At 32.8% G+C, this 19,217-nt stretch overlaps 1 protein-coding gene across 8 annotated transcripts in view; it reads left to right on the forward strand.

The window, feature by feature from the left end:
* LOC107453622 (ankyrin repeat and BTB/POZ domain-containing protein 2) overlaps positions 1–19,217 on the forward strand; it is a 442,842-nt gene that overhangs the window by 150,051 nt on the left and 273,574 nt on the right. For 7 of the 8 annotated variants that reach the window (XM_087169461.1, XM_087169464.1, XM_087169465.1 and 4 more), the window contains exons 14-17: positions 71–176; positions 4,807–4,994; positions 8,049–8,117; positions 13,176–16,253. The exons of the other annotated variant lie outside the window; for it this stretch is intronic. In XM_087169461.1, coding sequence (XP_087025587.1) covers positions 71–176; positions 4,807–4,994; positions 8,049–8,117; positions 13,176–13,496 — 684 coding nt within the window. In that variant the 3' untranslated portion in view covers positions 13,497–16,253. Of the gene's footprint in view, positions 1–70; positions 177–4,806; positions 4,995–8,048; positions 8,118–13,175; positions 16,254–19,217 lie in introns of those variants that run through there. 8 annotated transcript variants of the gene reach the window in all.

Here is a 19,217-nt window from a genome sequence, read left to right on the forward strand (position 1 = left end):
TTAACACTTTTTGGCATGACTGGATTAATAGTAGTACAATCATTCTGTATTTTTTTTCTTGTCCAATCAGAAGGAAGGTACAAGCTTGTTGTTGGCGGACATATTCTCTAACTGTTACAGCAAAGAATCTATCAAAGAAATAAGAAATGTCTCTTACATTGGCGGTGCTAGAATAGGTTAGTGTTTCATTATTATTTCAATTCCTATTATAAGTTCACGCTCTCCCTATATATTGTTAAAATTCTCAATACTTAATAAAATACTTTTTATTCATCCATGTAAGTTCAAATACATCTTTTTAAACTTGTGGTAAATGACACTTGATGTTAATACAGTGTTTTTCATTAATTCATTCAGCTTTCATTAATAAAATTTAATTATTTAATAAAAAGTAAATAAAATATAAAAATTTTTCTTGTTGACATAGGTAAGGAATTGACTTTAATTTTTTTTATTCTTATCTTACTTGTTTTTATAATTGGAATTCTTGACTTTGCAAGCTTCTTTAAAAAGCTTAATGTAAATCGTTTTTGTTGCCATAGCTTTTCAAGGACACTTAAATTTGGCAGTATTTTCTGGTTTCATCGAAAATTCTTCCGTTTTTGCATATTTTAAGAGCTTCTAAAGAAATCTCTATCGAAATATATTTTCCACAAAGCTTAATTAAATCAGTTACGTTCACGATAAGTTACAACCATTTGAAATAAATTTGGCATCTGTAGTAATTCAAAATTTCAAATTGAACATAATTTTTCTTATAATTTATGTTTTATTTTGATTTGTAATGGCCATTAATGTAACAGCCTATTTACATGCAATAGAAAAGCATATTTAAATTTACAGGAATCGAAGTTTCTAGGTTTCTTTTTTTGTGAAAAAGTATCACTGTAAAAAATGCATAAAATTTTTTAGCAGTCGCTACATTTTACGTTTAATATTAGTATTTCAATATAAGTATGAGCAATAATTTGATAAAGCTACTTATACTTAATGAATTAAATACGTAAATTTGAAATTTTAAAGGGGTTTATTTTAAAAAATATGAATTTTGTGAAAAAGCACTTTTTTATAAATTTGATTTCATTCAGATTTTAAAACGGCGTCGAGTTTTACCTGGTTCGGCTCCTGGTTATTAGCGTGACATAATTTTTATATTTTGTGATTAAATTTCTCCCAGTGACTTAATTTACACAAAGTGTCTATTATTCCATAATAAAGAACTAACCCCCCTCTTCATTGCCGCTCACTAACCCCGATTGTTGGTTTTATTATTGTTTCTTGGCAAAAAGCAGTTTTTCAACTTAAGTTAAAATTATTCACTTATATGTATTAAAAGGAATTCGCGATCGCAACGCTCGAGTACGCCGTCTAGCGGGAGCCTGTAAATATCGGACATTAATTTATCACGTTTTCATTTAGTTCCATCGAAATCATTGACTGAATCAGACGCCATTTTTTAGCAGCAAATAAGAAACAAAATTTCCCTAAGGAAAAGGCCGAAGAACTTGAAAAAAATCTCCAGAATATTAGTAAATCTTTCAGGAACAGAACACGCCAAACATTTGAAGAAAAATTCCGCAATAATTTTTAATTTCTATTATCAACAAACTTGCAACTGATGACTTCCGATTTCGGATACTGTTACAGATGTGTGTATTAAGGTAAAATGCATTTCTTCTGTCTTCAATTCATTACGAATTAAAGTGAAGTCAACATTGCTTTCGTCATTCCAGTGAATAAATATGAATTCAGAACATACAGAATTGTAATAGTTATAACATATTCTTCTTCGTTATAGAATAGTATATATTTCTGTATCCATATAATTCGGAAAACAACAATAAAAAATTATCCAAGTTACTTGAAATAGTGCCATTTGTGCTGATTCTTAATTAATTTTAATCGCTTTCTTGGTAAGTATTTTTTAGTTTTAAAAGAATAAGTTCAACTAGAATTCAGCTATTCTGTTTTTAGCTACATATACAATTTCATATCTATTATAAAATTTTGCTGTGTAGTATGTTATCTAAAAGTAATGAAGGGATAAACTATGTATCTATTATTTGAGAATAAAGTTTTCAAACAAGGAACTTATCATTTTGGAATTCTCCGGGAATTATAAATCAGGTAAGTGCAATGATTTTTACAATAAAAAATTTGACTGTAAATATTTTTTTTTCATTTGATGATGGTTCTCTACAGAATGGTTTTTTACGTCTGATTAAGAACTATAAGAATAATAAAAAAAGAAACAATATGAAAGTTTTTATTTAATGTAAAGAATTCTTGAAATCGTTTTTTTATCCTAAGAATTCTTTATTTTCCGTTTTTTAGTTTATAATTTTTTGATAAAAATTGTTCTCAAAATACTTTTTTTGAAAAATTAAATGTTATAACATTATGTGTTTATGTATACTTTTTGTATATTCCAATGTTTGAAGTAATAAGATTCAGAAAAGTATGGAATAAAAATTCGGTACTTACTTATTAACGCCACCGCCGCTACAGATTTGGCGGTTTTTAAGTGCCGCTAATCTACACTTAAAATTTTTGCGACAATTCATAAAATAAAACACTTTATTTAAAATCAAAATAGTCAATCGGATTTCGGTGGAAAATGAGCCGATATAGAGTTTAGCAAAGATTCAAAACAATCATATCGCCATATGAACTCTGATAAATAAGATTCCAAATGAAATAACATTTCCAAAACGTACGTTTACCAAGATAAAGTTTTATGTTGTGGGAATTGGTACATTTTCGTTTTTTCGGTAAAATATTTCCCTCCTAAAAAAATACAATTGCATCTTGTTTTGTTTTTGGCAAATCCCAAAGACGAATTTTTGTAGCACTAAAAATGGCGACAAAATAGAATTGTTCATTTGTTTTTGTTTCGTCAGCATTCTTTATTTTACGTTTCTTAGTTTCTAAATAATGATTTTTATTGAAACTTGAAATTTTTTGATAAAAATTGTTGTCAAAAAACTTTGTTTACAAAATTAAATTTCATAAAATTATGAGGCTTATGTATACTTTTTGTTCATTTTAATTTTTGAAGTAATATGATTCTTAAAACTATAGAATGTAAAGTTTAAATGGGCCTTTCATGTTATATCATTAAATTTAGTAAAACTATTTCTCGGGCATTAGGTTTTAACTCTTATAAGAATATGCATATTTTTTTCTGTTAATGTACAAATATTTTTCCGATGTGTTTTGGATATTCCTTCTCTAATAAAAAGAGATACCATTTTGTTTTCGTTTGCATAAGAAAGAATATCAAGCATTTTTCTTTTTTAAATTTAATTAGTCACAATAAAGAAGGAACGTTGCAATGCTACATGCTACATTAACGACGTCTCTAGAGTAACTGAATGACGGTTCATGTAGAAATCGCAGGTATGCGTCTCATACAACAACGCCCCCTATAGTTCGTTGCGATCGCGAATTCTATTTGCTTACGCTTGTGCCTCCACTTCCAACGTCCAAATATTATTATCTATTTAGTATTATAAATATTTAGATCTATTGGTGAACAGAAGTACTTTTTTTAAGTTATCATTTGTTAAAGTAACATATTGTTATGACAAATTATTGTTATATTGCTGAAACAAATTTGATGAATTCATAACCGTAATTTAATATTTTCGCTTTACAAACTGGCGGATATATTAAATACTATTTTTGCTTGCATCTCATTGTACATGAAGCTGATTTCTAAATCATTTAACAGATCTCTTTAACTGTTATTTATAACAGTTGTTATTCGCACAACAATAATAATTGTAAATTTTGACCACCTTTCTGAATAACTTTATCTTAAAATGTAGCGCAGAATTACATAATAATTCATTGCATGCGTTGCTATGGCGATCGCTGCTATTTAATAATTTTTTTAGAATTTTTTTTTTTCACCAGCAGTCATTCTTAATGTATTTACATAATAATAATTCAAAGTATTTTTATATTCTTTTTTGTTATTAACTTATAATGACTGTCTTGGCGGTGGTTTTAATATGAATATGAATACTAAAGAAGGAAGGTGACGCCTTGAAACACGTACATAGGCAGGATTTGAAAACCAATCCGACGACAAACATCAATTGAGACAGTTTTTGGAACCCACGATTTGAAATGTTGTGGCGTTTATGGGAGTCAAACCAGGAAAAAAAATGACCAACTGTTATGGGTACTGTTGTAATCGTAATGAAGCTGTGGGGATGGTAGCTATCGACAATGTCGACCTTCATCTATGAAAAGGTACCCCAACATAGAATCGAGATCTTATATACATTGTTGATGCTACATTATCCACCTCCTCACGCTGTTGCTACTCAGTCTCGATCACACACAACGTCGGCCTGCATACACTCGACTGCTAATGGCAACACAGGAGCAACCACGACTGTGAACTTAATACAGCTCTCACGATCAGCAAAAGTATGGTTATCTTAATACCGCTCTCCCAGCTTTTCACAAAACAGCAATGAACCAACTAGTGGTATCCGTTCATCGAATTCTAACACACAAATAATTCTGGTGGGGAAGTACTGTAGTGTGTCTACCACTACAAATTTTTTTTTATATATACTTCCTATTTGTATTTATTTTTATCGTATTGCATTATAATGTTAAGCAATTGATACGCGAACGTAAACAAGTGCAAACCGGTTTCAGTCGGGTAAAAACAATAATTCTGTATCGTATCAACTGATAATTGAGAATTTACATGGAATCTTATAGTACGTCTAATAATTTGGACTGTAAATACAGAAATATAATGAATGTTATTATCTAAATTTCTAGATCCAACTTATGTGAATAATCCAGAGATGTCCGACGTCCAGTTCCGAGTAGAGGGTCGGGTGTTCTATGCTCACAAAATCATCTTAGTGAATGCCTCACCGAGATTTAAGTCGATGCTCTCCACAAAATTCTCAGAGGGAGTTCCTCCCGTTGTGCAAATTAATGACATCCGATATGACATATTTCAAGTAAGTCATTCATCATTTGATTAACGGTGCATTATTAATAAAAGTGTTACCATTCATTAATAAAAAAGACTCTTCATTAAGCGTTAATTAATGAAGCCTAACGCTTAATGAAGACTCTTCATTAAGCGTTAGGGTTAATTAAAGGCTAATGATAAGGTTAATTAAAAGAATACTATGCATGTTTGATGGTAGGTGGTGGATGATAAATGGTTGACTACAGATGTGTGATATAAGTATATATTGTCGAAGCCTTTTCGCCCAAGGGAGAAAATAAAGGCCAGAGAGCCTAAAACTTGAAGAAAGGCTTTACTCTTAATACTTTATACAAATTGAAAATAATTGAGGTGTCCGATAACAAGAAAATTGATGAATCAAAAACAACCTAATCTTCAGGACCATACCAGGGTGCGTAGCCAAATCTTTCAACAAAAAATAAGCACCTTTTAAGTACTTTTTAAGCAATATATACGTTGTCAAAATGCAAAATAATTTTCAAAGACTTTACATGATCATGATAAAATAACTAGTTTCTGACAAAGAACTTTTTTTTTTATTGATTATGTTTTAGTTATTATAGAATGTTCAAGAGATTTTTCGGTTCGATATCAGAGGGTGGAAAAAGAAGCCCGAAATTGAGAATGCAGCAGAGTTGCATATGAGTGTGCAATAATCTCACCGAATCCAGCTCAGTACATGCACATGCGGACTCACAAGTATTTATTTCTTCAAACATGTAAAATGATTGGCGTTTTCATACGCTATGGAAACACAGGACGCCGAAATGGATTGTGGTTGAATGAATTATGAAAACGTTGAATAGAACAATGTGAAAAGCAACCTTTTGCATAAAACGTAGCGAAAATCGACAAATCTCATTTTCGAAAAGGGAAAATTAAGCACTCTTTAAAAACACCCAATGACAAAAGCACCTTTAAGGGCCTTTAAAAAACGAAAATCGAAAATAAACACATTTAAACTCTTTTTAAAAACGTTACGCACCATGCACATTATTGAGACCATCAGAAATTGAATTTTAAAAAATTTTCTGGTATCAAATTGACGCTTAGGAGAATGCCATACTACGGGAGAAACTTTTAATGGCAAATTTTCTTTCACCTTTAAAATTTAAAAGAAAGAAAAAGTGAGTACAGACACACTTAGAGAAAGCAATGAAGTTTCAATTACTGAAAAAAAAAATCAAAATATCGAAATGAAAACAAATTATTGGAAGAGAACTTCTCCATGCCGAAATCCTAAGTTATCTTCTTATAATTTATTACTCATTGGCAAAATGAGTCTTGGTTCGGGTTTGATGGCGTCCACACACTTTTCAACTGTGTTCAAGAGTAATAGTAAACAATGCGCATGCGTTGCTATGACGACCGCTGCTGTTTTTATTTTTATTTTCACTAGCAGGCATTTTTAATGTATTTATATAATAATTTAAAGTATTTTTAAGCTCTTTTTTATTAACTTATAATTACTGGCTTGACGGTGATTTCAATATAAATATGAATGTTGAAGAGGGAGAAGTATTTTGTGACGTCTTGAAACACGTACATAGGCAGGATTTGAAAATCAATCCGACGACAAACATCAATTGAGACAGTTTTTGCGACCCATGATTTGAAGTGGCCAATTAAAAAAGAAAAAGCATTTGACCAATAGGTAACCAGTAATCGTAATAAGGTGATCACAACTTTTTTGTTGATTTTTTTTAAGCTAAAATTTTTGCAATTTGATTAAGGTTCATTTTTTAATTTTATTTTGACATTTTAAAAGTTTCTTTTCAGTATTGGAAACTTCACGGCTTACTTTGGGTTCGTCTGAACTCACTTTTTCCATACTTTAAATTAGTTATGAGAGGTGAAAGAGAATTTGCAACGAAACTTTTCTCCAGTAGTATGGCGTCCTCTTAAGCAGGTTAGCTGGAATCTGAGCAAAAAAAATTTCCGTCCCACTAGAAAGTTAGGACTTTGGTTAAGAATTAACGAATTTTTGTTGAGCTTATGATACTTATTTAGAAAGATATTTTATCAGGGCTCGAAAAACAGCCGGTCCGCCCGTCCTCGACGGTCAAAAATTCTCCGCGGACAACGAATTTCTCGAATCCGACGTCCGCGCGGACGGCCATTTTCCCGTTAATGTTCGTGATACATTTTCAATTTTTGTTATCTTACAAAGAGTCTTGTAAGCTACAAGGCAGCAAAATGACCCACAATACAGCAACATACTGCGCATATATTGATGTTTTCTCTGTCTGGGAGTATTGCAGTGGTTGAAAGGGGCTTTACAGCAATAAACTTACAAAAAAACACAATACGTACTGGTCTTAAACAAGAAGTTTTAAAAGCAACTATGAACATCTACCTAAATGGAAAACCCCTTTCAGATTTCTGTTCAGAAACCTCTGTAAATCATTGGCTTGATTGTGGAACTGGCAAACGTCATATTTGATTCATTTAAAAAACGCAGTACCCTCGGATAACTTGACATTCCAGATAACTTGACCCTTGTCATTTAAATTATTTCATAAACGAAATACTAGGTTACTATTAGTATAACCTAGTATTTCTTTTATTACTGTATAATGTAATTCTACTGACGACTAATTCATTGTGCAATTTATATTGTAATAAATAGGAGAAAATTATATTTTTATTTATTTCGAAGCGACGGGTTAGTTTCAACGGAGGACGGGTGCATTGTTGGACAAGCCGTCCTCGGGGACGGGTAAAATTTCTGAGTTTTTTCGAGCCCTGTATTTTATACTGTAAAAAAGAATGAATAAACTAATGTACTGCTTTAAAAGAATTGCCAATTTAGCGAGTTTTTTCTCCCAGAGGAAATACCTTAAAATTAATCGATTTTTGTGTGCAAACCATAGAATGCGAAATCGATCAAATAGTTATTGAAAAAATGAATAATTAAAAATGTGTGATTTTTTAAAAATTTTCTTTTATCAGAGAGTGCTTGAGGAATTAAGATGATTTAAATAACGGTTTGTTTTAAAATTACTAGAAGATATTCTACATAATTATTTTTATTTTGTAGTTCGTCATGCAATATCTGTACAAAGGAGGTTTTGAAAATTGTGAAATTGACCAAAACGACGTTTTAGAGGTATGTGCTTCAACTATTATACTAAGCCGTCACTGCTCTTTATAAATATACACTCGAAATCTTTGTCATGATACATACAACACTGGTGTGCAAAACTTAAGCAACAAGTGCGTTTTTTGACATAACTCTACAAGAAATCATCCGATTGACATGAAATTTGAATATGATGTACATTATTTTGTACTTAAACGATGGTAAAAGAATAATGGCGCAGAAATGAATATAAAGCTTAAAGTAGAGTATGGAACAAAAAAAGGCTTTATTTGACATATAGTGGCGTTACGCATGATTGCCTGAAGAAGCGCAAGTACAACTGGCAGATGTTCCCTAGTATGGGATATGCCCTCCCCTTACTGTAATTGTTGCTTGGCATCGTCTCTCCATGCTAAGCACCAGATTATCCAGAAGTTCTTGGGGTAAACGTCTACATTCCTCCTTTAACGCATCTTTCAGCTGATGGGTGTTACCAGGAGGATACTGTCGTGCCGCAAGACGTCTCCCTAATGCATCCCACACATGCTCTATGGGATTTAGATCTGGAGAGTAAGCTGGCCAATCCATTCGTGTGATATCTTCACTTTCCAGTAGCTCTTGAACATTAGCAGTACGGTGTGGCCGGGCATTGTCATCCATAAAAATGAAGTCTGGTCCAATGGCCCCTCGGAACAGACGCACATGGGGTAGGATTACCTCATTGCAGTAGCGGTCCCCAGTTACAGAACCTCGGTCGAAGATCTGAAGCTCAGTCCGCCCGTTCAACATAACGCCACCCCAGACGACAACTCTAGGACCACCGTAACGATCTCTTTCCGCGATGTTATTGGGATGAACTCGAGCTCCAACCTCTCTCCAGATCAACTGACGTTGAGAATCTCTTGTAGCACTAAAACGACTCTCATCTGTGAAGAGGACGCGACTCCATTGATGAGGTGTCCAGGTTTCGTTTTCTCTGCACCACTCTAAACGGTGCCGCCGATGGCTAACTTTTGAAGGTATGCAGCATTCAGGAAGTCTAGCAAATAAGCCACCTTTTTGGAGTCGTCTGACCACTGTAAATCTTGATACTTGTCGTCCTGTGGTTGTGCACAGTTGCTGAGATATGACGGTCGCTGACTGAAAACGGTTTCTTTTCGCCTGGAGGACAATGTAACGGTCATCTCTTGGTGTTGTTTTCCTTGGACGGCCACCACCAACCTTCCGAACAGCTGTACCAGTAGTTTTAAAGGCATTCCAAGCACTAGAAACAACACTTTTGTTGATCCCGAACTCTTGGGCGACACTGGTCACACTACGCCCTTCCTCAAGCTTCCCAATCATTCTTCCTCGAGTAAAGTCGTCTAAATGATTTCTTGAAGACATGTTTCACAAAACAAATCACTTGCACTTGCAGCGAATATCTTTAACTACGGTGCTTTTCATCCTTTTATCACAGCTTTGACCTGCGCGAGCCGACCCACAAGGTTTACGTACACTTACATCACCTACGACGTTTTATTTCTAAAATTTGCATACAAATAATCTTTCTACTGAATTACGTGCATATTATACTGCAATTTCATGGCTATCTTATACTTTGTTGGGGAGCTGTGGCCGAAAAACCACTTGTTGCTTAAGTTTTGCACACCAGTGTATATATATGGAAACGGTCATCCAAATTCTTGGATGATAGTAAAGCATGTTCTATTTTCCATCCGAAACCAATCAGCTTCTTAAGTTTTGTGACGTCAATAAACAGGCATCAGATTACGTCCTTTTGTTGTCTGTTTTCATATATTTTAGTCCAAATAAACTCATCTGTTATGGTCTATTTGTGTTATTATGGTTTTATTTGAATATATTTAGTAATTTTAAAGCCTGTTCACACGGTCCAAGTCCTTGAAACCGAGAAATTGGTAGAATTTCTCTGTCCAAGAAATTTGATGATTCGCGGACACTATCCAAGTTCTTGAATGTCACTGATGGTTCGGAAGAAAACCTTGAGCATGCGCATTGTTCATATTCAACATTATAAAATCCTACTTAAATCCTACTTGACTTTAAAATCACTGAATAAATTCAAATAAAATCATAATAACACAAATTGAACATAACAGATTAACTTATTTTGACCAAAATATATGTAAAACAGGCAACAAAATGACGTAATCTGATGCCTGCTTGTTGACGTCAGAAAACTTAAGAAGCTGATTGGTTAAGGGAGGAAAGGAGGATGGGAAGTTGTGACATTAAGTCACAGCCTAATTTCTAAATATCCCGTTTTATTTAATCAAAATACTAATTTTTCGGCTTAATTTATAATTTTTGATTCAGTTTTTATTGTCTTCATCTTTTTTCTTCTCGCCCCTTAACGCGTTAGCGCAATGAGGACATTTTCCCCAGGAAGCTCCTTGCACATTCCTCAGACACTCCTTTTCGTGGAAAAAAAGCTGTCGGCGACCTTTGATGTCAACACATGTTTTTCGTTACTGTACGGTCGCCGTTAGTATTTAATTCTGCTTAAATTTAAGGGGTTTGTTAACTCAGTTCATTTCGCTCCTTAAGCTGGATTCTTTTGGCTTTTTAGGAAGTTTAACTTCCACTTCTAGCTATTTCTTTAAATACCGCCCATTTCTGGGAGCGGGAAGCATTCGAGGTTTTTGTCAACACCATCTTACGATCCCTTAACAGGGGTTTTTCATTTTCACCCCCTCCTCTCTTTGGAGAGACGGAGTTTTATTTTTGTTTAAATATATGGCGGTCATATTTCTCCGACCCTCTGTGGTTGCCTTCTGCGGGCTGTGATTGTTTTGTTTTTTTTTCCTCGCCATGAACATTTAAGTGATTATTCGATACTCTGATTTTTCTCAGTTACCTCGCTCGCGTACTGAGCGTTTATTTTGCTTCGGTTTTCTCTCTGTTTGAGGGAAGGAACTTCACTCCTTTCTTAATGGCGTAATACCTGCCCGCCGACTCCCCAAGGATGCGGTTTTTTTTTTTCGACAAGAACGAAAATCAATCTATCACCATCGTAATTTTTTGGATCGCCCTTCCAGAAGCGAAATGTTTATGTGTCGACTGCGACAACTGCCAGCCGCCACTGATGCTACTAGGAGATGAAAAGATGATCAATGTTGAAACATATGCCTTGTGACCCCTAACTGGACATACTTGTGATTCTGATGCCCCAACGATTTTATTGATAAGAAGTGATCTGCAGTAATAAACTACAACAAAAAAAATGAACTCTGGACTTTTCCTTGTGTTTTTTTTAAATTATTGCAGCTAAGCCAAATTGTGTGACGTCTCCCACCTGCAACAGGTATGTGAAAAATCATTACAAAGACATCTTGATTTCTAGTGTGTTTTCTTCTATGTTTTTTTTATCTCTAAGGGTTATTGCTCACATCGCATAAAATTTTAATTGTATTTTTTAGTTTCGGCCAATCTTTAAATTTTAACAACCCAGCAACGAGCCAGTATATATTTTATAACATTTGGGCGCCAAATGTTATAAAAATAGGGGTTGTTAAAATTTAAAGATTGGCCGAAACTAAAAAATACAATTAAAATTTTATGCGATGTGAGCAATAACCCTTAGAGATAAAAAAAACATAGAAGAAAACACACTAGAAATCAAGATGTCTTTGTAATGATTTTTCACATACCTGTTGCAGGTGGGAGACGTCACACAATTTGGCTTAGCTGCAATAATTTAAAAAAAACACAAGGAAAAGTCCAGAGTTCATTTTTTTTGTTGTAGTTTATTACTGCAGATCACTTCTTATCAATAAAATCGTTGGGGCATCAGAATCACAAGTATGTCCAGTTAGGGGTCACAAGGCATATGTTTCAACATTGATCATCTTTTCATCTCCTAGTAGCATCAGTGGCGGCTGGCAGTTGTCGCAGTCGACACATAAACATTTCGCTTCTGGAAGGGCGATCCAAAAAATTACGATGGTGATAGATTGATTTTCGTTCTTGTCGAAAAAAAAACCCGCATCCTTGGGGAGTCGGCGGGCAGGTATTACGCCATTAAGAAAGGAGTGAAGTTCCTTCCCTCAAACAGAGAGAAAACCGAAGCAAAATAAACGCTCAGTACGCGAGCGAGGTAACTGAGAAAAATCAGAGTATCGAATAATCACTTAAATGTTCATGGCGAGGAAAAAAAAACAAAACAATCACAGCCCGCAGAAGGCAACCACAGAGGGTCGGAGAAATATGACCGCCATATATTTAAACAAAAATAAAACTCCGTCTCTCCAAAGAGAGGAGGGGGTGAAAATGAAAAACCCCTGTTAAGGGATCGTAAGATGGTGTTGACAAAAACCTCGAATGCTTCCCGCTCCCAGAAATGGGCGGTATTTAAAGAAATAGCTAGAAGTGGAAGTTAAACTTCCTAAAAAGCCAAAAGAATCCAGCTTAAGGAGCGAAATGAACTGAGTTAACAAACCCCTTAAATTTAAGCAGAATTAAATACTAACGGCGACCGTACAGTAACGAAAAACATGTGTTGACATCAAAGGTCGCCGACAGCTTTTTTTCCACGAAAAGGAGTGTCTGAGGAATGTGCAAAGAGCTTCCTGGGGAAAATGTCCTCATTGCGCTAACGCGTTAAGGGGCGAGAAGAAAAAAGATGAAGACAATAAAAACTGAATCAAAAATTATAAATTAAGCCGAAAAATTAGTATTTTGATTAAATAAAACGGGATATTTAGAAATTAGGCTGTGACTTAATGTCACAGAAGTAGAACATGCTCTACTATGGTTCAAGGACTTGGATGATCGTTTACACGATCCAAGCTCAAAGCAAAACAGTTTCCATCAATCTTCGTCCAAGTACTTGGATCGTCTAAACAGGCCTATAAACTCATGTAAGTATGATTTTATAATGTTGAATATGAACAATGCGCAGTTTTTTCATCAGACTAATCAGTGACATTCAAGAACTTGGATAGTAATATCCAATCTCTTGAAGAGAGAAATTCCTCCAATTTCTCGGATTCAAGAACTTGGACCTTGTAAACAGGCCTTAAGACTATTTATTTGCAGACTTAAAACAAGCCTATTTATTTGCAGTTGATGGCTGCGGCGAGCTTCTTCCAACTGGATGGACTTCTTCGATTCTGTGAATCACGAAGTTCTAAATTGGTAGATCTGGACAACGTCGTCTCCATGTACATCCACGCCAAAGTGTACAACGCGGTCTACCTTTTGGAATACTGCCAGGGTTTTCTTCTGCAGAACATGGTGGCCCTCCTCACCTACGACGACAGCGTCAGGAAACTGATATTCGGGAAGAAACTGCACAACCACGACGTACTCAGCGGACTTCTCCTGACGCTGCAGAACAGGATTAGAGAAAAAACACCGGGAAACAAACCGAGTGGTAAGAGTTGAAGAATTGCAGGTTTTTCTTAGAACATTGAGGTGTGCGTGCCATGGATTGAAAAAATGCGATAGTGAATTTGTATAGTATGAAAATTTCTGATTTCTTTTTTTTTAAATGCTATGTTTGTGTATATATTGATGTTAGTCATTTTATTGACGAATCCCATGTGTGAAACCTCAGTAGGAAATTAATATTTATACCTAAAAAAAAAAAATCAAGTAAAATAGCTATTTTCATAATGCATGAATTTTTGGCCTTAAACAAAACTTTTTCTATAGGCTTTGCTATTGAAGATGTGATTTATTTGCCAATCTTTTCAAAAGAATATTAAAAAAAAAAAAAAAATTTCAAAATTGTGGTTATTGATTTCGAGGACTCATTTAATAACTTTTTGAAAATATGTGAATTACATATTCATGTTTCGAAGCAAACTCCTTTTGTCATAATTCATTTCTGAGCCGCGATGGCTGAGAGGATAGAGCGCTTGCCTTCCAATGAGGTGAACTGGGTTCCGCATCCGGCTTGCACCAACCATAGTGCTGATGTGAAATATCCTCAGTGGTAGACGGGTCAAGGGTTCGAGTCCCCTCGCCGTCAGGCTAACCATGGGAGGTTCTAGTGGTCTTCCACTCCATGTAACGCAAATGCGTGTTAGTCCCATCGAAAGTCCACCACGGCAGAAAATTTCTCCTAGTACTTGATCCAGGAGTTTCCTTGTCTTCTGGATTGGGTTCAAAATTACAAGGCTACGGAGTTGAACATTAGTTGTCGTAAATCCAAAAACTAGGTTGGCTGTTCAACGACGGTTATAAAATAAAATAATTCATTTCTGTATTCCACTTTTCAAGCCTGACATTATTAAAGTCGTCAACGTAGTTTAGCAAATTGTTTCAGATGCAATAAGTCTGCGAAAGTACGGTGAATGTTTTATCTACCCACTATAAAAAATTGCTAAAGAAAGATAAGGTTTAAAGATGAAGTCATTTTCACAGAATATAGAATTGCATTTTTGCAGGTTGAGGTTACTTCGAAACTTATTATTAAGTTATTTTCAAAATATTTTCAGCAGTTATGAATAAGTCCTGGAAATTTACCACCGCATGAGATAAGTGTGAAATCTTTCAACTATAAGAACCCAGGTTCAAATCCCACATTAGTCAGAAATTTTTCTTTGTGTTCGCATCTATTCCATAAAGTAATTTTCACAATGTCATTTGAATTTTATGTTCGTAACGAAAAGATAATTGGTATGCAGGGTGTTCTGTTAATGCCGCTATTAATGTATATTTTTAGAATCCTTGTCAAAAATAAAGGTAAAAAAGATTCATGTTTAAAATTTAATTGAAGAAGAATCAAAAATTGTATCGAAATCTTACAGATCACTATTAAGGAAAGCAGTTACAAAACTTCCGGTTAGAACTTGAAGATGTTTTTAATAGTCAACTACCAACTCCTCTATCTCCTTTGGAAATCAGGCAAATTTTGTTGTTTTACACAACAGTATTTCTCAAAAGTGATTTAACAGATTAAATTAAGATTTTGTTTTCCATGTTTAGAGATAATTTAAAATCAATATTTCGTATTTATTTTTGAAATTTTCTGTTTGATATGGATTTTGAATAATCTTTTCTAACATCAACATATTTTCCTGCGCAGCAGATAATTTTAAATGACATTCACATAGATAAAATCAGCGCATCAACTTTATAAATATTGTAACCTCTCCTCTATAAATTTATTTGGAGCAAACTAAGCTAATACTCTTACAGCTTAAAAATAAATTATAAATGAATACCTCGTCTTCAAATCTATAGAAAAAGTTTTGATCATTGGGTTACTTTTGATGCCATTTTGTTATAAGGCAAACTTTCACCTAGAAATAACTGTCTTTTGTTCAAACTTTTGATACCATTTTTTTTTATATTTCAAAAAGTTATTCACCTATATCTTAAGAGATTTTCTAAATTTAAAATCAGAATACAAAACTACATGCTTACCATTTTAACACCATTGAAATTAGTTTAAGAAACGCAAATAGAAAATGCTGTTGAACTAATTGCCTGGTTTTTTAATCCTAATAAATCTTTTTTTAAAGTTAAAGGTCCTATATCGCAATAGTAACCATAGTTCGTTCACCAGGAGTTGGCACTTGACTCCACCTCCTCAGACGAAGAGTTTATTTCAGAACTGGAGTAGGAGGAGAAACGTCTCCGCGCTTGAAATTGAGACAACCTTTAATGCGCTCCAAAAAGCAAACAGCAAATTCTTGTCGAGTCACTTACTTCGCTTTATCATCTGTTATTATACCTTTCCAGGGGTGGTTGTGAGCACAACTCAAAAATCCTGAATATTTCATGAGTAAAATAATTAATGACGCATTTCACAAAATTAATGGCTTTATAAATTTAAATCAGTTATATTTTCAAAACAAGAAATTCTAAATAAATTGTATGCAGTCTAATTTAAATGAATATTTATGTATAAGTTTACTTTTATCTCTAATCACATTTATTATTCCACCAGAAAAAATATTTACAAATGAAAGAGATGCAAAGCATAATAATATATTTCAGTTCTAATATTTTTAAATAAAATATACAAGAATTTTTATACATAAATGTGATCGATGATTTCCTGAAACTTCTGGACCTTGAATTTCCGGATGGATTTTTTCCGGAGCACAATCATCTTTGCCTTTTCGTTAGTCTAGCTAATTAAATAATATTGCAGCAAATTTGTCTCAAAAAGGACAAACTATATCAAAAGAGAGAAATATCATCAAATTTATGAATTATTTAATGCTAAAAAAAAAATGCCCATAAAAATTGCGAAATAAATATACAATCGCCAAATAGCCTTGTTCCGGATTGTTCGCATCCTTCTCCCAAAAATAGCGAAATAGTATCGTCGGATACCACGTGATGAAGGCGGAGCCAAGTGCCAACACCTGGTGAACGAACTATAGATGAAAATGTCTTATTCTTTCTGCATAATTCAAGGAAAAGGTTATATGATATACTTTCATGTTGAAAGAACGAACTCTGTCAGAAATATTTTTTTTGTATAAATATTAGGTTCCAACTAAAAACAAATACAGGTATTAAAAATTTAACAAGATATGTGTCAATAAACAAAGTCCAATCACAGTATGATTTCAACCAATTTTAAGATAAAAAGTTTTAGGATAAAAACTCTAAAATAATTTGTCAAAATGGAAAAGTGCTGAAACTAAATTTGTCTTACGTAAACAATTTAAATAAAAAATTAGAAACCAATCTAAAAAAAGGTGTATTTTTCAGATATTTATAATATATATTCAAATATTTATAAAATGCGAGGAATTAACAGAAATTATACTGATAGCACAACAGGATGCGTAGTCAAATCTTCCTATAAAAAATAAGAACCTTTTAAGTATTTTTTAAGCACTCAAAAAATATTATTAAGCGCTACATACATTAACAAAATGAAAATTAATTTTCAAAGACTTCACATGATCATGATAAAATAACTAGTTTCTGACAAAGAACTTGCACTTTTTAAAAACACCCAATGAAAAAAACACCTTTAAAGCCTTTTAAAAAACGAATATCGGAAAAAAGCACTTTTTAAAAACTCTACGCACCACGCATAAGCTAAACAGCAAAATTGATATTGAGATATAATAAAAATGGTAGGATATTTTAAAGATATTTATTAAAACGCTGAGTATAGATTAATAAAATCTAATAAAGTTAGCTCGGAAAAATAGTTTCGTTTTGTAAATATTAGCGAGACCAACATACTACTTTTTAACTTAGAAAACATTTCAACTTGTTTTGAATTACTGTCATCAATATTCTTAAATTTTATCAGGCAAAAACATTAATTTACTTAATGCAGCGTATTTCCGACTGTCAGCGATATTTTCTTTTATTTACCAAAACGTAACTCGAATAATTGAAAAAAACACATACAGAAACAAAATTGAGTAGAAAATTAGTGATATGTGATCTATTATGAAATTTTGAAAGGTCAAAAATCTCGATACTTAGTAATCAAAAAAATTAAAATATTCTATTATCATAATTGACACTAATTTGAATGCATAAAAAATTGCTCGATTTCTGAAACAGCCATGGTTTTTCAAAATATTTTAAATTTCATAAATAAATTTTTCATGGTCTTAGACTTTCATAAAAAAAAACTTTCTTACAAAGTGCCTCAATAAATCTTTTAGATCTGTTGCTTATAAAGTTGATATTTTTGTGTACGCATATTTACTTATGCAATGCATTGAAATGAGAGATTTAAATGGGATGTCACGGGAAATTGCTTGTAAATAAGCTTATTTACTTCATATTTTATAAATTGTTATTTTTGATACAGATCATTTATATTTTAATAATTATACATCGTACAATCTATGTATATCAGCATATTTATTAATCATTTATACATCCATTCGTACGGAGGATTTCGTCACGCCTACCTCAGGATTTGCCCACCGCAGGCTAATTTACGTAAATAGTTTTATAGTAACATCTATTGTTTACATTTTGTTGCAAGTTCTATTTTTGTGCAAACAATCATATCAACTTATGCTATCATTCATTTTTGGATTTCTTTTTGCATAATTTCTTATAAGACTTTTTTTTTGTAATTGGCAAAAATTAATTATATTCTGAAAATAATTAACATATAGTAATACCATAAGAAATTTTTTTAAACAAAACACTATTTCAAAGCATTTAAATAAGAAACTTGTGATCAAAAACTATGCACCACAATTTGTGAATAAAAAAGTTTAATAAATTATCAAATTACTTTTAAAATTTTTTTTATTTTACAAACGGATAGTTTAACCCTCTAGACAAGAGACTAAGCTTTTTTGCTGTAGCATTTTTAATCTCTTTTGAAAATTCTGTGTATCATTAAGAAAACGCCATACCGAGGAAGAAAATTTTCATCGAAAATTCTTTCTACTTCCTTTTTTTTCCCCCTTTTAAATTAGTAATGAAGTACAGGCAAACTTAGTGTAAGCCATGAACTTTCAAATACTGAAAAAAATACTTTAAAATATTAAAATGCAAACAAATTATGAGAAGAGAACTTCACCGTTGCATAATCCTAAGTTATCGTCTCATCATTTATTTTCATTTGTACATTTTAAAATTTTCTTTTCAGTATTTGAAACTTTATGGTTTACTCTAGGTTTGTCTCATCTCACTTTTTCTACACTTAAAATTAGTAATAATGAAGGAAAAAGGGAATTTACGAGGAAATTTTCTTTCATGGTAAGGCGTCCTCTTAATCAAATGTAAAGTTCCTTTCATACAAGGTGCAATTAAATTTTTGATTTAAAAAACTTCCAAGTCATTGTATTACTAACACTAATTAAAAATCAATCAATCTTTTTAATTCTCAATTTAGGAATTCTTTAAAAACTACACTTCAATGCATTATAAAAGGTGTACAACAATACTTAAAATGTTCTATTTATAACAGTATTTAATTTTATAAGTTTCTATTTGCTTAAGTTAAAAAAAAAGCATAACATGTTTTGCTGTATGGAAAAGCAACCAGGTCCAAAGTTAATGTGAATATTTTGGATACATGAAATAGTGTATATTTAGTCTATGGTAAGAACTTCCTTGCCACAAAGTCTGCGGCAGTCTTCTGCTATTGAAACCAGGGTAGCTTCTCTTCACTCTAGGGCCAACACAATAGCCCAAAGAAAAAAAGATTTT

This window comes from Parasteatoda tepidariorum, chromosome 8, assembly GCF_982258835.1.
Source record: "Parasteatoda tepidariorum strain Cologne lab strain chromosome 8, Ptep-v5.0, whole genome shotgun sequence".
Taxonomy (NCBI): domain Eukaryota; kingdom Metazoa; phylum Arthropoda; class Arachnida; order Araneae; family Theridiidae; genus Parasteatoda; species Parasteatoda tepidariorum.